General features: G+C 58.1%; 3 protein-coding genes across 4 annotated transcripts; all 3 read left to right on the top strand.

The window, feature by feature from the left end:
- Positions 1–191: 191 nt before the first annotated feature.
- LOC149911697 (uncharacterized) lies at positions 192–5,358 on the top strand. 2 transcript variants are annotated; one of them, XM_090133364.1, is made up of 11 exons: positions 192–311; positions 866–1,019; positions 1,271–1,527; positions 1,862–1,932; positions 2,284–2,363; positions 2,486–2,597; positions 2,963–3,086; positions 3,660–3,797; positions 4,117–4,259; positions 4,464–4,589; positions 4,699–5,358. In XM_090133364.1, the coding sequence occupies exons 1-11, from the start codon at positions 228–230 to the stop codon at positions 4,817–4,819; spliced, it is 1,410 nt and encodes a 469-aa protein (XP_089989490.1). In that variant the 5' UTR covers positions 192–227; the 3' UTR covers positions 4,820–5,358. The 2 variants fall into 2 exon arrangements, with proteins under 2 accessions (XP_089989490.1, XP_089989491.1); XM_090133365.1 differs by lacking the exon at positions 192–311 and having other exon boundaries at positions 383–1,019; positions 4,699–5,354.
- Positions 5,359–5,420: 62 nt separating this feature from the next.
- LOC149911696 (coiled-coil domain-containing protein 81-like) lies at positions 5,421–6,881 on the top strand. The gene is made up of 2 exons (XM_090133366.1): positions 5,421–5,982; positions 6,537–6,881. The coding sequence occupies exons 1-2, from the start codon at positions 5,899–5,901 to the stop codon at positions 6,864–6,866; spliced, it is 414 nt and encodes a 137-aa protein (XP_089989492.1). The 5' UTR covers positions 5,421–5,898; the 3' UTR covers positions 6,867–6,881.
- A 3,665-nt stretch (positions 6,882–10,546) lies between these two features.
- On the top strand, positions 10,547–14,005 carry LOC149911695 (uncharacterized; the record flags this gene model as incomplete). Its single annotated transcript, XM_090133367.1, has 6 exons — positions 10,547–10,740; positions 11,063–11,186; positions 11,760–11,897; positions 12,217–12,359; positions 12,564–12,689; positions 12,799–14,005. Coding segments are annotated over 6 exons (846 nt in total), but the record flags the coding sequence as incomplete, so codon positions are not given.
- Between the last annotated feature and the right edge of the window lie 4,524 nt (positions 14,006–18,529).

Here is an 18,529-nt window from a genome sequence, read left to right as displayed (position 1 = left end):
TCCTTTCCCCAGAGGGCTTGTGAGCACTCCTGCCTGCAGCTGGGAACTGTATTGCCAGGAGCTCTGCAAAGGTGGATTTGCTTGTAACTGTAGGCAGGGAGTTTCAAACCAACACTGCCGTCCACAAGGGGAACATTTACATTCTCTGGCCGCGTGTGCCTGTATCGATCACTGTCTGTGTGAGGAGCTTGCCAAGCAGTTGTGAAGAGGCTGTCCTGGAGCATGACATGTCTTTTCTTTCCTTTGCAGAGATTGTGGCGGTCTGGGATGCCGTGTCTGATTACATCCTGGAACAGATGAAGCTGGACAAGGTGGGCTGGTATGCTGGTGGCCCTTGCCCTGGAGAGAGGTTCAGTCCCGCCAAGAGTGTGGGCCTCACAGAGCCGTCCCTCCCTGAGCACCACACTGAGCAGCACGCTGAGCCCAAGCCGGGTGCCCAGAGCAGCCTGTTGGCCAACTGGGAGGGAAACCCAAGGCCAGAGCTGCCCTGAGCAAACGTTTGGCACACGCAGGGGCTTTGCTCTGCCCTGTGATCAGAACGGGGAGAGCCAAGGGAGAAATGGGTGGGGGATTTTTTCTGGCCCTATGCCAAGGATGTCCTTGGGAATAAGTCCCAGGCTTAAGCCCTGTGCTGTAAATGCCCGGGCTCTTCTCTAGCCAAAGGATGTTGGGAAATACTATGCGAAGGTGACTGTCTTGCAGGGATCACAGATTTTTCCAAAGCTTTCCGGAGAGCCCCATCTCACCCTGCTGTCCATCAGGAGTGGGGAGGGCGGAGAGCAGTGACCCCATGCTCTTGATGTTTGTGGCTTTTGCCGCCCCTAAAGTACACACTCGTCAGCCTTTCTGTCTTTTCCCCGTGCAGGGAGTCCTGGTTCCGGGGCTTGGGGTCTTTGCTGGGGTCCGAGAGCAATTCCACAGCAAAGAAGAGGCAGTTTCGGTGCTAAGGCCTGTCTTCCAGCTGGACATCGGGGTGCTGTGGCTGCAGGACCTCCAGTCTCCCAACGACATCATCCCTGGTGAGAAGGCAGCAGCCACCTTCCCCTTCCTGTCCCACGTCTGGCTGGGTGTGTTATCCCTGCTCTCTGGAAATGGCCGGGAGCAGCAGAGAATTGTCTGCAAAGCTCGGGGTACAGCGTGAGTTCGTCCCGAAGGAACCACAGCTCAAGAGCTGTTTCTCCGAAAGACCTTTTCTATGGGATTTGGTCACGATCATGTTGCATGGGAATGTGGCTTGCTGTGGCAGTGAGGCTGTGCCTTCTCCTTGCAGACGATGTCAAGATTGAGTCGCTCAACTACCGGCAGCTCTCGCGAGCCTCCGGCGTCCCGCTGAACGTGGTGCTGCGCTGCGTGCGAGAGAGCGTGCTCTTATACTGTCACCTCCTGAGGAACAGGGAGCCCGTCTCATTTGTCTTTAAGAACATCGGCGTTATGACGTGCCAAGATGACTTCCTCCTCATGAGGTTCTTCTGCAGCTGCATTGCAACGCTGGAAAGCAATGCCACCGTCCTTTCTCTGTTCCGCACTGTAAGTTGAGGAGGTTTTGAGGGTGCGCCATCAGATCACTGCTGGCCAGCCTGGATGTGGCAGGCCAGTCCAATGCTTGTCCCCACGGCTTTCTCCACTGGCAAAGAGATTTCCTGGATCTCTGCCCCTGCAGAAAGCCTGGCAGTGCTCTTGCACAGCCTCTCTATTTGGCCATCCTGCTCCTTCAGAGCAGAACAAAGCTCTGATGTTCACGGAAGAGGCTTTGGTGGAGAGCAGCTTTCTCTTGGCATGGGAGCCAGGCTTGCTTCCTGTCAAGAAGAGCCATGAAAAAATGGCCTTGGCAAGCCTCCAGCAGGTCTGTGTCCCTTTGCAGAGATTTTGGACAGAAGATTCTGCTGACTTCGGGCCAGAGACCACCGCCCATGGGATCCGGGTGTTCCCGAGGTGAGCGCATTTCCTCTGCAGCACTTAGCTGGCCAGGAGACAGGCTTATTTCCCACCTCCTCCTCTGAGACGTGCCCTGCTGGGTCTCCGTGCTCGGCATCCAGTCGGGTAGAAATCCTGGAAAGTCTGGCTCCTGGGAATCATGGTTGTGTTACTGGTGCCCAAGCTGTCCCGATTCTCATCAGAGAGAATGGACTGCACGTGCAGAGGAATTTGGGCTACGTGTGCTGGTTTGGCGTGGCCAGGAAGGAAAAGGATGCCACGCTTTGCATAGCACATAGATAAATACCGCCAACAGCTGCATGGGTAGGAGGTCATCCTTCTTCAAGGGTTGTCACTCTTTGTTTCCAGGTTTCAGCTCACTGTGGAAAAGAGCAGAGCAGAGGTTGCCGCGGAAAAGAAAGCTGCAGTAGAGCGGAAGATGAGTAGAGGTGAGGGAACGGGTCCCAGCTGTAGGGAGGTGGGCCCTGTCCCGTGCCGGGTGACCGGATCCAGGTTCACGTGCTGTGTCCGTGGGGCTGCTCTGAAGAACTTCTTTCTGTCTTGGTTCCAGGGGGCTCTGCCAGCAGGCTGCTGCAGAGGCGGAAGACACTTCCCCCCTCCATGCTGCTGCAGCGCAAGCCAAGCTCAAGGCAGAAAGATGTGGCGAAGGAGCCTTCTGCCAGGTGAGAGCCTTGGGCGAAAAGAAGAAGGAGATGCGTGTGCTCGTGTAGGAGTAGCCTCCCCTTTGGAGCTGCCAGCTCTCAGCACCCAGAAAGGCTCCTGACACACGTGTCCCAGTGGGAGCCGTTCTCTCCAGGGATGGCAAGCACGCAGCACAATTGCTCGAGGCAGACACGCCAGCTTCATGTTCCACCCTGGCCCCCGATCCCTGGGGGAGCTGAATGCTGATCCCCATTGATGGCAGAAGCTCTTCTCCCTTCAGGGGTCTCTCCGCACTGCACCGGAGCCCATCTTTACGGCTGTGGGAGCACGGGGGGAGACCGAGGTGCCTTGGGCTCCTGCAGACTCCTCTTGTGTCTGTTTGCAGCGCGCTCCCGCCATGTGCAGGCAGCTCCCGCGGGACGAAGAAAGCGGGACAGAAGGAAGCATCTACTCCTGCCCAGACCAGCACTGCACTCCCTGCCACAGAGGAGTCTAAGAGGGTGCTGCAGGTACCGGCCCTGCCTTGCTACGGGGACTGTGCTGCTTGAGACTGCACAAATGACAGAATGGTAGAATCATAGAGAAGTTTGGGTTGGAAGGGGCCACTCAGACCACCTAGTTCCAATCCCCTGCTGTAGGCAGGGACACCTGTCTCTAGACCAGGTTGCTCTAAGCCTGACCCAGCCTGGCCTTGAGTGCTTCCACAGGGAGGGAAGCAAAAGCCTCTGTGTGTGCAGTGACCTGGAGCACAGCCCTTGGGGTGCCCTCATTTCACATTTCTACCCGCTCCTTCAGCTCCTCTTCAGTAGATGGAGGGTGCTGCACACCTTCCCTATCTTTTCTCGCCTCCTGGCCTGCCACCTGCCACAGCACTCTGATTTTGAGCAGGGGCCATGAGAGTGGAATACGACCTCTGAGCCACGTTTGCTACAAGTTGCGGATCCCGTCCTGCCTTTAGGGCCCCTGGTCCTTCAGGGACAAAACAGTGCTGACCGGCTGCCAGAGGCGAGGAGCAGGAGCGTGGAGCTGAAGGAAAGTCCCAGGGGCTGAGGCTGATCCTGTATGCTGCTGTGTCTCTGCAGGAGCTCCGGGAAGTGTCTGCATTGTGGAAAGAAGTAGACCGCACGTGGCCCATGCACCAGCAGCAAGTAGAGCAAGCACGGGCAGAAAGGGCGGCGTGGGAAGGCTGGAGCGTAGGGGCGGACCAGCGTCCACCCCAGGTACTGTCAGGGATCGAGCCTACTGGCAACAGCCGCCATCCTCTGAGCCAGGCTGCGAGCTCAGCAGGACTGAGGGGGTGGGGAGCGGGACAGGCGCCGTGCAGCATGGCAGGGGCTGGCCTGCTCCTCCTGGGGAGGAGAGCTTGGCACCTCGCAGGGAGAGCCCTGCAGGGAGAAGGGAAGGGCGGCGGGCAGCCGTGGGCTGGCAGGGCCAAGTCTCCTGCTTGCCGGGGCCTGCTGCGGGGCCCTTGACAGAGGGCTTCTGAGAAACAGCCCCGTGCTCCCAGCCACTTTGCTGACAGCGTCTCCTCTTTGGCAGCTGATGGCCAGGCAGAGCATGCGTGCTCCGCATCCTCCAGCCCAGCCCAGGGGACAGCAAGTGGAGAGGAGGTGGAGGAAGGATGTGGATCCTCTGCCGGGAAGTAAAATGGGAACAGCGACCAAGCTGGCACTGCACGCTGAGTAAGTGTGTGCGGGCTCTGCTGGCTGCCTGAGGCACTCGGGCAGCTGTGACCCTGCAGCTCGGGGACAGGCACAGCCCGGCCAAAAACTCTGGCGGGGTGCAAGGGTGGGGACACGCGGCAGCACGGGGATGCTGGGCTGGGTGAGGGGAGAGGCAGGGGGGCTCAGCAGAGCCCAAGGGATGACTTTCTCCTCCTGCTGCAGCCTCCTTTCCCCACGAGTGGCTCAGGTGCTCCAAAGGTTGGAGCCGCACCTCCATCAGCAAGAGGCTTTTGCCAGCACAGCGGAAAGAAACCGGCAGAAGCTGGAGCTGAAGCGGCAGCTCCCCTGGTGAGCTCCACAGGCAGCAGATCCTGAGAGCCGGGCTGGAGCCCAGCCTGCACTACTTGCCTGCGCTCAGCCCGTAACGCTCCGTGCGCTGTTCTTTTCACCTCCGTAGTGCTCGATGCTCGCGTCGCTCCAGAGGGGAAGGTGCAGCCAACGGTGGTGACCGCGGTGGAGCTCTCGGCAAGGGGGCTGGGAAGCTGTCCAGATTTCCACCTGTGAATGGAAGATCATAGAATCAAAGACTCATTGAATGGCCTAGGTTGAAAAGGGCATTGAAGGTCGTCTAGTTTCAACCCACCTGCTATGTGCGGGGTCGCCGACCACCAGACCGGGCTGCCCAGAGCCATATCCAGCCTGGCCTAGAACGCCTCCAGGGATGGGGCATCCCCCACCTCTCGGCAAGCTGTTCCAGCACGTCACCACCCTCCGTGGGAAGAACTGCTAACATCTAACCAAATTCTGCCCCCCCTTCCACAGTTTAAAACCATTCCCCCTTGTCCTGTCACTATCCAGCCTCGTCAACGGCCGTTCCCCCTCCACTTTATATCCTCCCTTCAAGAATTGGCCACAATGAGGTCTCCCCGGAGCCTTCTCCTCACCAAACTAAGCAAGCCCAGTTCCCTCCACCTTTCTCAATAGGAGAGGTGCTCCAGCCCTCTGATCATCTTAGTGGCCCTCCTCTGGATTCGATCCAAAGCTCTGCGTCTTTCTTGTACTGGGGCCCCAGCCCTGGACGCAGTACTCCCCAAAAAAATAAATTGGCCTTATTTCCAGTCTTTCTGCTGGTGTCGTGTCTGTTGCCATCAACTAATGTGATGGAGCCATGCTTTGAGAGAGGAGTTTGGGTGGCAACAAGAGCTGCTCCCAAGGCCCGGTAGGCCCATGCTCTCCAAGAGCGGATTCCCAGGACGGCAGCCATCTCTGCTGGCCGTGCACACTTCCTGTGCAGAAGAATTGATGTGTCCCCTCGTATCCCCATAGCTCCCTCCCAGCAACAGAAATTCCGTGGGAGAACCGCAGGGGAGCTCTGTGGGGACGAGGAGCAGGCAGGGGCACAGGGAACATGAGGGCTTCTGAAAGGCCTCTCCTTTCCCCAGAGGGCTTGTGAGCACTCCTGCCTGCAGCTGGGAACTGTATTGCCAGGAGCTCTGCAAAGGTGGATTTGCTTGTAACTGTAGGCAGGGAGTTTCAAACCAACACTGCCGTCCACAAGGGGAACATTTACATTCTCTGGCCGCGTGTGCCTGTATCGATCACTGTCTGTGTGAGGAGCTTGCCAAGCAGTTGTGAAGAGGCTGTCCTGGAGCATGACATGTCTTTTCTTTCCTTTGCAGAGATTGTGGCGGTCTGGGATGCCGTGTCTGATTACATCCTGGAACAGATGAAGCTGGACAAGGTGGGCTGGTATGCTGGTGGCCCTTGCCCTGGAGAGAGGTTCAGTCCCGCCAAGAGTGTGGGCCTCACAGAGCCGTCCCTCCCTGAGCACCACACTGAGCAGCACGCTGAGCCCAAGCCGGGTGCCCAGAGCAGCCTGTTGGCCAACTGGGAGGGAAACCCAAGGCCAGAGCTGCCCTGAGCAAACGTTTGGCACACGCAGGGGCTTTGCTCTGCCCTGTGATCAGAACGGGGAGAGCCAAGGGAGAAATGGGTGGGGGATTTTTTCTGGCCCTATGCCAAGGATGTCCTTGGGAATAAGTCCCAGGCTTAAGCCCTGTGCTGTAAATGCCCGGGCTCTTCTCTAGCCAAAGGATGTTGGGAAATACTATGCGAAGGTGACTGTCTTGCAGGGATCACAGATTTTTCCAAAGCTTTCCGGAGAGCCCCATCTCACCCTGCTGTCCATCAGGAGTGGGGAGGGCGGAGAGCAGTGACCCCATGCTCTTGATGTTTGTGGCTTTTGCCGCCCCTAAAGTACACACTCGTCAGCCTTTCTGTCTTTTCCCCGTGCAGGGAGTCCTGGTTCCGGGGCTTGGGGTCTTTGCTGGGGTCCGAGAGCAATTCCACAGCAAAGAAGAGGCAGTTTCGGTGCTAAGGCCTGTCTTCCAGCTGGACATCGGGGTGCTGTGGCTGCAGGACCTCCAGTCTCCCAACGACATCATCCCTGGTGAGAAGGCAGCAGCCACCTTCCCCTTCCTGTCCCACGTCTGGCTGGGTGTGTTATCCCTGCTCTCTGGAAATGGCCGGGAGCAGCAGAGAATTGTCTGCAAAGCAGCACAATTGCTCGAGGCAGACACGCCAGCTTCATGTTCCACCCTGGCCCCCGATCCCTGGGGGAGCTGAATGCTGATCCCCATTGATGGCAGAAGCTCTTCTCCCTTCAGGGGTCTCTCCGCACTGCACTGGAGCCCATCTTTACGGCTGTGGGAGCACGGGGGGAGACCGAGGTGCCCTGGGCTCCTGCAGACTCCTCTTGTGTCTGTTTGCAGCGCGCTCCCGCCATGTGCAGGCAGCTCCCGCGGGACGAAGAAAGCGGGACAGAAGGAAGCATCTATTCCTGCCCAGACCAGCACTGCACTCCCTGCCACAGAGGAGTCTAAGAGGGTGCTGCAGGTACCGGCTCTGCCTTGCTACGGGGACTGTGCTGCTTGAGACTGCACAAATGACAGAATGGTAGAATCATAGAGAAGTTTGGGTTGGAAGGGGCCACTCAGACCACCTAGTTCCAATCCCCTGCTGTAGGCAGGGACACCTGTCTCTAGACCAGGTTGCTCTAAGCCTGACCCAGCCTGGCCTTGAGTGCTTCCACAGGGAGGGAAGCAAAAGCCTCTGTGTGTGCAGTGACCTGGAGCACAGCCCTTGGGGTGCCCTCATTTCACATTTCTACCCGCTCCTTCAGCTCCTCTTCAGTAGATGGAGGGTGCTGCACACCTTCCCTATCTTTTCTCGCCTCCTGGCCTGCCACCTGCCACAGCACTCTGATTTTGAGCAGGGGCCATGAGAGTGGAATACGACCTCTGAGCCACGTTTGCTACAAGTTGCGGATCCCGTCCTGCCTTTAGGGCCCCTGGTCCTTCAGGGACAAAACAGTGCTGACCGGCTGCCAGAGGCGAGGAGCAGGAGCGTGGAGCTGAAGGAAAGTCCCAGGGGCTGAGGCTGATCCTGTATGCTGCTGTGTCTCTGCAGGAGCTCCGGGAAGTGTCTGCATTGTGGAAAGAAGTAGACCGCACGTGGCCCATGCACCAGCAGCAAGTAGAGCAAGCACGGGCAGAAAGGGCGGCGTGGGAAGGCTGGAGCGTAGGGGCGGACCAGCGTCCACCCCAGGTACTGTCAGGGATCGAGCCTACTGGCAACAGCCGCCATCCTCTGAGCCAGGCTGCGAGCTCAGCAGGACTGAGGGGGTGGGGAGCGGGACAGGCGCCGTGCAGCATGGCAGGGGCTGGCCTGCTCCTCCTGGGGAGGAGAGCTTGGCACCTCGCAGGGAGAGCCCTGCAGGGAGAAGGGAAGGGCGGCGGGCAGCCGTGGGCTGGCAGGGCCAAGTCTCCTGCTTGCCGGGGCCTGCTGCGGGGCCCTTGACAGAGGGCTTCTGAGAAACAGCCCCGTGCTCCCAGCCACTTTGCTGACAGCGTCTCCTCTTTGGCAGCTGATGGCCAGGCAGAGCATGCGTGCTCCGCATCCTCCAGCCCAGCCCAGGGGACAGCAAGTGGAGAGGAGGTGGAGGAAGGATGTGGATCCTCTGCCGGGAAGTAAAATGGGAACAGCGACCAAGCTGGCACTGCACGCTGAGTAAGTGTGTGCGGGCTCTGCTGGCTGCCTGAGGCACTCGGGCAGCTGTGACCCTGCAGCTCGGGGACAGGCACAGCCCGGCCAAAAACTCTGGCGGGGTGCAAGGGTGGGGACACGCGGCAGCACGGGGATGCTGGGCTGGGTGAGGGGAGAGGCAGGGGGGCTCAGCAGAGCCCAAGGGATGACTTTCTCCTCCTGCTGCAGCCTCCTTTCCCCACGAGTGGCTCAGGTGCTCCAAAGGTTGGAGCCGCACCTCCATCAGCAAGAGGCTTTTGCCAGCACAGCGGAAAGAAACCGGCAGAAGCTGGAGCTGAAGCGGCAGCTCCCCTGGTGAGCTCCACAGGCAGCAGATCCTGAGAGCCGGGCTGGAGCCCAGCCTGCACTACTTGCCTGCGCTCAGCCCGTAACGCTCCGTGCGCTGTTCTTTTCACCTCCGTAGTGCTCGATGCTCGCGTCGCTCCAGAGGGGAAGGTGCAGCCAACGGTGGTGACCGCGGTGGAGCTCTCGGCAAGGGGGCTGGGAAGCTGTCCAGATTTCCACCTGTGAATGGAAGATCATAGAATCAAAGACTCATTGAATGGCCTAGGTTGAAAAGGGCATTGAAGGTCGTCTAGTTTCAACCCACCTGCTATGTGCGGGGTCGCCGACCACCAGACCGGGCTGCCCAGAGCCATATCCAGCCTGGCCTAGAACGCCTCCAGGGATGGGGCATCCCCCACCTCTCGGCAAGCTGTTCCAGCACGTCACCACCCTCCGTGGGAAGAACTGCTAACATCTAACCAAATTCTGCCCCCCCTTCCACAGTTTAAAACCATTCCCCCTTGTCCTGTCACTATCCAGCCTCGTCAACGGCCGTTCCCCCTCCACTTTATATCCTCCCTTCAAGAATTGGCCACAATGAGGTCTCCCCGGAGCCTTCTCCTCACCAAACTAAGCAAGCCCAGTTCCCTCCACCTTTCTCAATAGGAGAGGTGCTCCAGCCCTCTGATCATCTTAGTGGCCCTCCTCTGGATTCGATCCAAAGCTCTGCGTCTTTCTTGTACTGGGGCCCCAGCCCTGGACGCAGTACTCCCCAAAAAAATAAATTGGCCTTATTTCCAGTCTTTCTGCTGGTGTCGTGTCTGTTGCCATCAACTAATGTGATGGAGCCGTGCTTTGAGAGAGGAGTTTGGGTGGCAACAAGAGCTGCTCCCAAGGCCCGGTAGGCCCATGCTCTCCAAGAGCGGATTCCCAGGACGGCAGCCATCTCTGCTGGCCGTGCACACTTCCTGTGCAGAAGAATTGATGTGTCCCCTCGTATCCCCATAGCTCCCTCCCAGCAACAGAAATTCCGTGGGAGAACCGCAGGGGAGCTCTGTGGGGACGAGGAGCAGGCAGGGGCACAGGGAACATGAGGGCTTCTGAAAGGCCTCTCCTTTCCCCAGAGGGCTTGTGAGCACTCCTGCCTGCAGCTGGGAACTGTATTGCCAGGAGCTCTGCAAAGGTGGATTTGCTTGTAACTGTAGGCAGGGAGTTTCAAACCAACACTGCCGTCCACAAGGGGAACATTTACATTCTCTGGCCGCGTGTGCCTGTATCGATCACTGTCTGTGTGAGGAGCTTGCCAAGCAGTTGTGAAGAGGCTGTCCTGGAGCATGACATGTCTTTTCTTTCCTTTGCAGAGATTGTGGCGGTCTGGGATGCCGTGTCTGATTACATCCTGGAACAGATGAAGCTGGACAAGGTGGGCTGGTATGCTGGTGGCCCTTGCCCTGGAGAGAGGTTCAGTCCCGCCAAGAGTGTGGGCCTCACAGAGCCGTCCCTCCCTGAGCACCACACTGAGCAGCACGCTGAGCCCAAGCCGGGTGCCCAGAGCAGCCTGTTGGCCAACTGGGAGGGAAACCCAAGGCCAGAGCTGCCCTGAGCAAACGTTTGGCACACGCAGGGGCTTTGCTCTGCCCTGTGATCAGAACGGGGAGAGCCAAGGGAGAAATGGGTGGGGGATTTTTTCTGGCCCTATGCCAAGGATGTCCTTGGGAATAAGTCCCAGGCTTAAGCCCTGTGCTGTAAATGCCCGGGCTCTTCTCTAGCCAAAGGATGTTGGGAAATACTATGCGAAGGTGACTGTCTTGCAGGGATCACAGATTTTTCCAAAGCTTTCCGGAGAGCCCCATCTCACCCTGCTGTCCATCAGGAGTGGGGAGGGCGGAGAGCAGTGACCCCATGCTCTTGATGTTTGTGGCTTTTGCCGCCCCTAAAGTACACACTCGTCAGCCTTTCTGTCTTTTCCCCGTGCAGGGAGTCCTGGTTCCGGGGCTTGGGGTCTTTGCTGGGGTCCGAGAGCAATTCCACAGCAAAGAAGAGGCAGTTTCGGTGCTAAGGCCTGTCTTCCAGCTGGACATCGGGGTGCTGTGGCTGCAGGACCTCCAGTCTCCCAACGACATCATCCCTGGTGAGAAGGCAGCAGCCACCTTCCCCTTCCTGTCCCACGTCTGGCTGGGTGTGTTATCCCTGCTCTCTGGAAATGGCCGGGAGCAGCAGAGAATTGTCTGCAAAGCAGCACAATTGCTCGAGGCAGACACGCCAGCTTCATGTTCCACCCTGGCCCCCGATCCCTGGGGGAGCTGAATGCTGATCCCCATTGATGGCAGAAGCTCTTCTCCCTTCAGGGGTCTCTCCGCACTGCACTGGAGCCCATCTTTACGGCTGTGGGAGCACGGGGGGAGACCGAGGTGCCCTGGGCTCCTGCAGACTCCTCTTGTGTCTGTTTGCAGCGCGCTCCCGCCATGTGCAGGCAGCTCCCGCGGGACGAAGAAAGCGGGACAGAAGGAAGCATCTATTCCTGCCCAGACCAGCACTGCACTCCCTGCCACAGAGGAGTCTAAGAGGGTGCTGCAGGTACCGGCTCTGCCTTGCTACGGGGACTGTGCTGCTTGAGACTGCACAAATGACAGAATGGTAGAATCATAGAGAAGTTTGGGTTGGAAGGGGCCACTCAGACCACCTAGTTCCAATCCCCTGCTGTAGGCAGGGACACCTGTCTCTAGACCAGGTTGCTCTAAGCCTGACCCAGCCTGGCCTTGAGTGCTTCCACAGGGAGGGAAGCAAAAGCCTCTGTGTGTGCAGTGACCTGGAGCACAGCCCTTGGGGTGCCCTCATTTCACATTTCTACCCGCTCCTTCAGCTCCTCTTCAGTAGATGGAGGGTGCTGCACACCTTCCCTATCTTTTCTCGCCTCCTGGCCTGCCACCTGCCACAGCACTCTGATTTTGAGCAGGGGCCATGAGAGTGGAATACGACCTCTGAGCCACGTTTGCTACAAGTTGCGGATCCCGTCCTGCCTTTAGGGCCCCTGGTCCTTCAGGGACAAAACAGTGCTGACCGGCTGCCAGAGGCGAGGAGCAGGAGCGTGGAGCTGAAGGAAAGTCCCAGGGGCTGAGGCTGATCCTGTATGCTGCTGTGTCTCTGCAGGAGCTCCGGGAAGTGTCTGCATTGTGGAAAGAAGTAGACCGCACGTGGCCCATGCACCAGCAGCAAGTAGAGCAAGCACGGGCAGAAAGGGCGGCGTGGGAAGGCTGGAGCGTAGGGGCGGACCAGCGTCCACCCCAGGTACTGTCAGGGATCGAGCCTACTGGCAACAGCCGCCATCCTCTGAGCCAGGCTGCGAGCTCAGCAGGACTGAGGGGGTGGGGAGCGGGACAGGCGCCGTGCAGCATGGCAGGGGCTGGCCTGCTCCTCCTGGGGAGGAGAGCTTGGCACCTCGCAGGGAGAGCCCTGCAGGGAGAAGGGAAGGGCGGCGGGCAGCCGTGGGCTGGCAGGGCCAAGTCTCCTGCTTGCCGGGGCCTGCTGCGGGGCCCTTGACAGAGGGCTTCTGAGAAACAGCCCCGTGCTCCCAGCCACTTTGCTGACAGCGTCTCCTCTTTGGCAGCTGATGGCCAGGCAGAGCATGCGTGCTCCGCATCCTCCAGCCCAGCCCAGGGGACAGCAAGTGGAGAGGAGGTGGAGGAAGGATGTGGATCCTCTGCCGGGAAGTAAAATGGGAACAGCGACCAAGCTGGCACTGCACGCTGAGTAAGTGTGTGCGGGCTCTGCTGGCTGCCTGAGGCACTCGGGCAGCTGTGACCCTGCAGCTCGGGGACAGGCACAGCCCGGCCAAAAACTCTGGCGGGGTGCAAGGGTGGGGACACGCGGCAGCACGGGGATGCTGGGCTGGGTGAGGGGAGAGGCAGGGGGGCTCAGCAGAGCCCAAGGGATGACTTTCTCCTCCTGCTGCAGCCTCCTTTCCCCACGAGTGGCTCAGGTGCTCCAAAGGTTGGAGCCGCACCTCCATCAGCAAGAGGCTTTTGCCAGCACAGCGGAAAGAAACCGGCAGAAGCTGGAGCTGAAGCGGCAGCTCCCCTGGTGAGCTCCACAGGCAGCAGATCCTGAGAGCCGGGCTGGAGCCCAGCCTGCACTACTTGCCTGCGCTCAGCCCGTAACGCTCCGTGCGCTGTTCTTTTCACCTCCGTAGTGCTCGATGCTCGCGTCGCTCCAGAGGGGAAGGTGCAGCCAACGGTGGTGACCGCGGTGGAGCTCTCGGCAAGGGGGCTGGGAAGCTGTCCAGATTTCCACCTGTGAATGGAAGATCATAGAATCAAAGACTCATTGAATGGCCTAGGTTGAAAAGGGCATTGAAGGTCGTCTAGTTTCAACCCACCTGCTATGTGCGGGGTCGCCGACCACCAGACCGGGCTGCCCAGAGCCATATCCAGCCTGGCCTAGAACGCCTCCAGGGATGGGGCATCCCCCACCTCTCGGCAAGCTGTTCCAGCACGTCACCACCCTCCGTGGGAAGAACTGCTAACATCTAACCAAATTCTGCCCCCCCTTCCACAGTTTAAAACCATTCCCCCTTGTCCTGTCACTATCCAGCCTCGTCAACGGCCGTTCCCCCTCCACTTTATATCCTCCCTTCAAGAATTGGCCACAATGAGGTCTCCCCGGAGCCTTCTCCTCACCAAACTAAGCAAGCCCAGTTCCCTCCACCTTTCTCAATAGGAGAGGTGCTCCAGCCCTCTGATCATCTTAGTGGCCCTCCTCTGGATTCGATCCAAAGCTCTGCGTCTTTCTTGTACTGGGGCCCCAGCCCTGGACGCAGTACTCCCCAAAAAAATAAATTGGCCTTATTTCCAGTCTTTCTGCTGGTGTCGTGTCTGTTGCCATCAACTAATGTGATGGAGCCGTGCTTTGAGAGAGGAGTTTGGGTGGCAACAAGAGCTGCTCCCAAGGCCCGGTAGGCCCATGCTCTCCAAGAGCGGATTCCCAGGACGGCAGCCATCTCTGCTGGCCGTGCACACTTCCTGTGCAGAAGAATTGATGTGTCCCCTCGTATCCCCATAGCTCCCTCCCAGCAACAGAAATTCCGTGGGAGAACCGCAGGGGAGCTCTGTGGGGACGAGGAGCAGGCAGGGGCACAGGGAACATGAGGGCTTCTGAAAGGCCTCTCCTTTCCCCAGAGGGCTTGTGAGCACTCCTGCCTGCAGCTGGGAACTGTATTGCCAGGAGCTCTGCAAAGGTGGATTTGCTTGTAACTGTAGGCAGGGAGTTTCAAACCAACACTGCCGTCCACAAGGGGAACATTTACATTCTCTGTCTGACAGCACTGAGACAAAGATTTGAGCTGGCAGTCTGAAGGCCACATTAAGCTTGACTGGAACAGCTGTACAGTGAGAAACCATTTGTCTTTTCACGGGGAACACAGCTGGAAGGGAAATCCAGAACAGGGGAAAGGAAGGCAGATGGTTGCCAGGCAGAGCTCTGAGCGCAAGGAGATCTTGGAGTGGATGCTCCTGGAAGAGATGCTCAGACACATGCGAGATGAGGACGCGATCCAAGACAGCCAGCACAGCTTCACCAAGGGCAGATCGTGCCTGAGCCATCTGGTGGCCTTCTACATTGGGAGTGCCGGCACTGGTGGTCCAAGGAGGGGCAACTGATGTCATGCACCTGGGCTTGTGTGATGCCTTTGACATGGTCCCGCCCCATATCCTTATCTCTAATTGGAGAGAGATGGATTTGAGGAGCAGCCTCTCGAGTGGATAGAGAATTGGCTGGATGGTGGAAGCCAGAGGGTTGTTGTCAGTGGCTCCACATCCCGGCGGAGGCCGGTCACCAGCGCTGTCCCCCAGGGGTCCATCTGGGGGCACACTAACACTACTCGATAGCCTAATGGGGTGTGACTGATCAGCCCCGCCCCGCTGCCGGTACTGCTGGCTCTGCCCTCGCCCCGTTGCCGGCTCGTTAACGGGAGCCCCCGCACTTACCGCTCACCGACAGCGATCGCAACCCTCCTTGCGGTGTAGTCCCGCGTACGGGCGGCTTACGGTTTCTCCTCGCTGAAACAGCCCGCCTGATCCTCACAGCCCGACTCCTCCTCTCCGTCTGTGGTGGGCAGCGACGCGAGGCTGCCCTCCCAGAGGCTTCTTCTCGGCGGGGGCGCGGATGCAGAGCCGTTGCCCTGGCGACGTCCCCGCCGCGTCAGCCGCTCTCGCCAGAGCTGCCCGGCCGCTCTGTTGTCTCGGGGATCCTGGGTGAGGGGACCGAGCGAAAACCCCCGTACCTCGCGGTCGGTCGCTGCGGTTCTGGCTGGAACAGCTCCGAAGCAGCGAACCTCGGCGATCGAGGCTTCTTGCGAGGCACAGTCATTGAGGCAGAAGGGAGAAGCGTTCATTTGTGTCCCCGTGCGAAGTTCCGGAGGAGAAACGAGGCTGTTCTCCCCCTGAAGCCGAAACGGAAAGTTTCGGAACTATCGCTCATGGGTTCCTTTTGCTAAACTCACACGTTGGTTCTTAAACCGATGTGCTAATCCCTGCTGCCGAACAGAGCACCCCACATCAATCCCTCCTCTTCCTTTGAGGATTATGGTGTTTGTATGGTTGGAAATATCCAGATAATTGCATAGAGAGACGCTTGGAAGGAGGATCGAGGGGAGTATCTTGATGCCTGCCTGTTGCATCCCATCCTTGGAGCTCTGCCCTCCCCCGAGTCGCTCTCCCACCTCCCCAGGAGATCCCTGAGGGCTCTCCGTCCCCCCACTCTCCCGGTCTTCTTCACCCCCCACTGCCCTTCGAGCCCCACTCAGGCTTCAGGCCCCGTGCCCCCCGTCCCCCACCCAGGGTATTTCACTGCCTTCCCCCCACCTCCACCACGGGTCGCCTACAACCCCTGGAGTCCCTCAGTCTGACCCCTGGGGTTCCACTCTCCCCCCTGTCCGCACCTCCAATTCCCCCATTCTCATCGATGGAGTCCTCGTCCACCCCTCCCCAGTTGTTCCTCCACCAGTGTCTGCCCCTGTTCCCCATTCTGACCCCCAGGGTCCCATGCCTGGCCCCCTCCCATCCCGTTCCTTCCTCGGTCCCCCACTCTGATCCCTTGTGTCCCCTTTCCCGCCCCCCCCGTACGTCTTCCCATTTTGTCCCGCAGATTCACCCCCCCCCCAGTCCCCTCTACCTGACCTCAAGAATTCCCTGTCCCCCCAAATACCCCCACTCTAATTCCCCTATTCTGAACCATAGTCTCCTACCATCCCCCAGTCCCCTCAGTTTGCCCCCCTCCTTCCTGACCCCATTTTCTGATCCATAGAGTCCCCTGTACCCCCCATGCCCTCCTTCCTGACCTCTAGAGTCCATTCCCCCATTTTGACCCCCAATATTCCCTAACAGGACCCCCCTTATGTCCCATAGTAGCCCCCCACAACCACCAGCTCTTCCCTCCCTCCTTCCCCCAGGCCCCCTTTCCACTCATGGAAGCTTCATTCTCCTCCCCCCAGTCATCCCCCCACAACCCCCACTCTCTGCCCTAGACCCCCTTTACAGAATCACAGAATCACAGAATGGCCAGGGTTGGAAGGGACTTCAAGGATCACAAATCTCCAACCCCCCTGCCACATGCAGGGCCACCAATCTCCCTGTTTAATGCTAGGCCAGGCTGCCCAGGGCCCCATCCAATCTGGCCTTGAACACCTCCAGGGATGGACAGGGCATCCACAACCTCTCTGGGCAGCTGTTCCAGCACCTGTAAAGAATTTCCCCAACGTCCAACCTAAATCTCCCCTCCCTCAACTTCAAACTATTTCCCCTCGTCCTGCAGTCATCAACCCTTTCAAAGAGTTGATTCCCCTCCTGTTTGTAGGCTCCTTTTAGGTACTGAAATGCTGCAATAAGGTCACTCCTCAGCCTTCTTTTCTCCAGGTTGAACAAGCCCAACTCCCTCAGCCTGTTTTCATAGGGGAGGTGCTCCAGTCCCCTGATCATCTTCGTGGCCCTCCTCTGGACCCTCTCCAACAGCTCCCTGTCTTTCTTGTACTGGGGGCTCCAGACCTGGACGCAGTATTCCAGATGGGGCCTCACAAGAGGGGAACAACCAAGAACAATCACCTTCCTGTCCCTGCTGGCCACCCCTCTTCTGATGGAGCCCAGGATACCATTTGCCTTCCGAGCCACAAGAGCACACTGCTGGCTCATGTTAATTCATCCATCAAGACCCCCAGGTCCTTCTCCACAGGGCTGCTCTCAAGGACCGCTCCTTCCAGTCTGTAGGGATGCCTGGGATTCCTCCGGCCCAAGTGCAAAACTCTGCACTTTGCCGTGTTGAACCTCATCAGGTTCACCCAGGCCCACCTTTCTAGCCTCTCGAGGTCCCTCTGAATGGCATCCCGTCCTTCAACCGTGTCGACCGCACCACTCAGCTTGGTGTCGTCAGCAAACTTGCTGAGGGTGCACTCGATTCCGTCATCGATGTCATTGATAAAGATGTTAAAGAGCACCGGTCCCAAGACAGACCCCTGGGGGAAGCCACTCATTACCAGCCTCACCTGGACATGGAGGCATTGATGACCACCTTCTGTCTGTGGCCTTTCAACCAGTTTCTTATCCATCGAGTGGTCCACCCATCAAATCCACATCCCTCCAGTTTGGAGAGAAGGATGTGGTGGGGGACCATGTCAAAGGCCTTGCTCAAGTCCAGGTAAATGACATTGGTCGGCTTTCCCTTGTCCACCGATGCCGTCACTCCATCATAAAAGGCCACCAGATTGGTCAAGCATGACCTTCCTCTGGTGAAGCCGTGCTGGCTGTCACGGATCACACGCCCTTTCCTCATGTGATCAAGCATGTCATCCAGGATGATCTGTTCCATGATCTTCCCAGGCACAGAGGTGAGAATTCACTGGCCTGTAGTTCCCAGGGTCCTCCTATTTTTTTTTTTTTAATATTTTATTTTTTTTTAATTATTTCTTTTACACCCTATAGAAGCTCCCCACAACTCCCCAGTTTTTCCCTTCCATCCCTCCCTCCATCACCAGAACCCCTTTCCACCCCACAGCAGTCCCACTCACTCACACCTTCCCCCCCTAGATTCCACACAACCCCCCTTTCCAGCCCAAAAAAGTCCCACTGACCCCTTTCTCACCCCACCCACACCCTCCTTTATCCCCTCTTATCCCCCCTTGGAATCATGCAGAAGGATCTGCATGAGACATCCTAGAGAGGTTTGGGGGCTCCAGGGGGATCTTCTGGACTCAACCAGAAGAGTCTGGAGATATCCCAGAGGGACCTGGTGTAGGGATCCTGCTTTGGTAGGGGGGTTGGACTCGATGATCTCTGGAGGTCCCTTCCAACCCCTACAATTCTGTGATTCTGTGACCTTGGGATGTCCAGGGAGTCCCCGGGTTGGTCCTGTGGCACCATGGAAGGATCTAGAAGTTCCCACTGTGGGCCCAAGAGCTCTGAGGAGTCCCTGGGCTGATCTGGAAATGGCCCAGCAGGGTCTGGTAGGATCCAGGGAGTTCTCATGTGGGTCTGAGTGGTCCTGGAGTCATCCAGAAGGGTCTGGGGATGTCCCAGAGGAGTCCTGGGGTGTCCAGTGGGTGCTCATGCGAATCTGGGGGGTCTGGCCATCCGTCTCATCATCTGCTGTAACATGACCACAGCACTTTCATCAGTGGTTTGGACTCACAGCGACAAGACGCACTTTGTCAACTGTGTCACCAAGGAATCATAAGAATTGGAATCGTTGGAACTGGTTAATATGGACTGCTGTTTGTACTCTACAGAACCCATCCTTGTTCAGTGTATTAATTTTAGTTCAGCTACTTTTAGGATTGTTTTTGAACCGTGCTTCTTTTTCTCTTAATAGCGAAGGGGGAGATGTGGGATAAAGAAAGTCATTATCTTGCTAATGAGTAAAGAAACTTAGCAGTAACT

Source organism: Phasianus colchicus, unplaced genomic scaffold, assembly GCF_987193195.1.
Source record: "Phasianus colchicus unplaced genomic scaffold, bPhaCol1.hap1.1 HAP1_SCAFFOLD_59, whole genome shotgun sequence".
NCBI lineage: Eukaryota > Metazoa > Chordata > Aves > Galliformes > Phasianidae > Phasianus > Phasianus colchicus.
The sequence above is the reverse complement of the archived record's forward strand: the minus strand, read 5'-3'. Positions and strand labels throughout refer to the sequence as shown.

Bases quoted from the DNA above. Each gene is read 5' to 3' on its own strand.
- LOC149911697 (XM_090133364.1), top strand. From the start codon at position 228: ATGTCTTTTCTTTCCTTTGCAGAGATTGTGGCGGTCTGGGATGCCGTG. The intron at 312-865 runs GTGGGCTGGTAT...TTCCCCGTGCAG, and splicing joins AACAGATGAAGCTGGACAAG to GGAGTCCTGGTTCCGGGGCT. The intron at 2,364-2,485 runs GTGAGGGAACGG...TCTTGGTTCCAG, and splicing joins AGAGCGGAAGATGAGTAGAG to GGGGCTCTGCCAGCAGGCTG.
- LOC149911696 (XM_090133366.1), top strand. From the start codon at position 5,899: ATGTCTTTTCTTTCCTTTGCAGAGATTGTGGCGGTCTGGGATGCCGTG. The intron at 5,983-6,536 runs GTGGGCTGGTAT...TTCCCCGTGCAG, and splicing joins AACAGATGAAGCTGGACAAG to GGAGTCCTGGTTCCGGGGCT.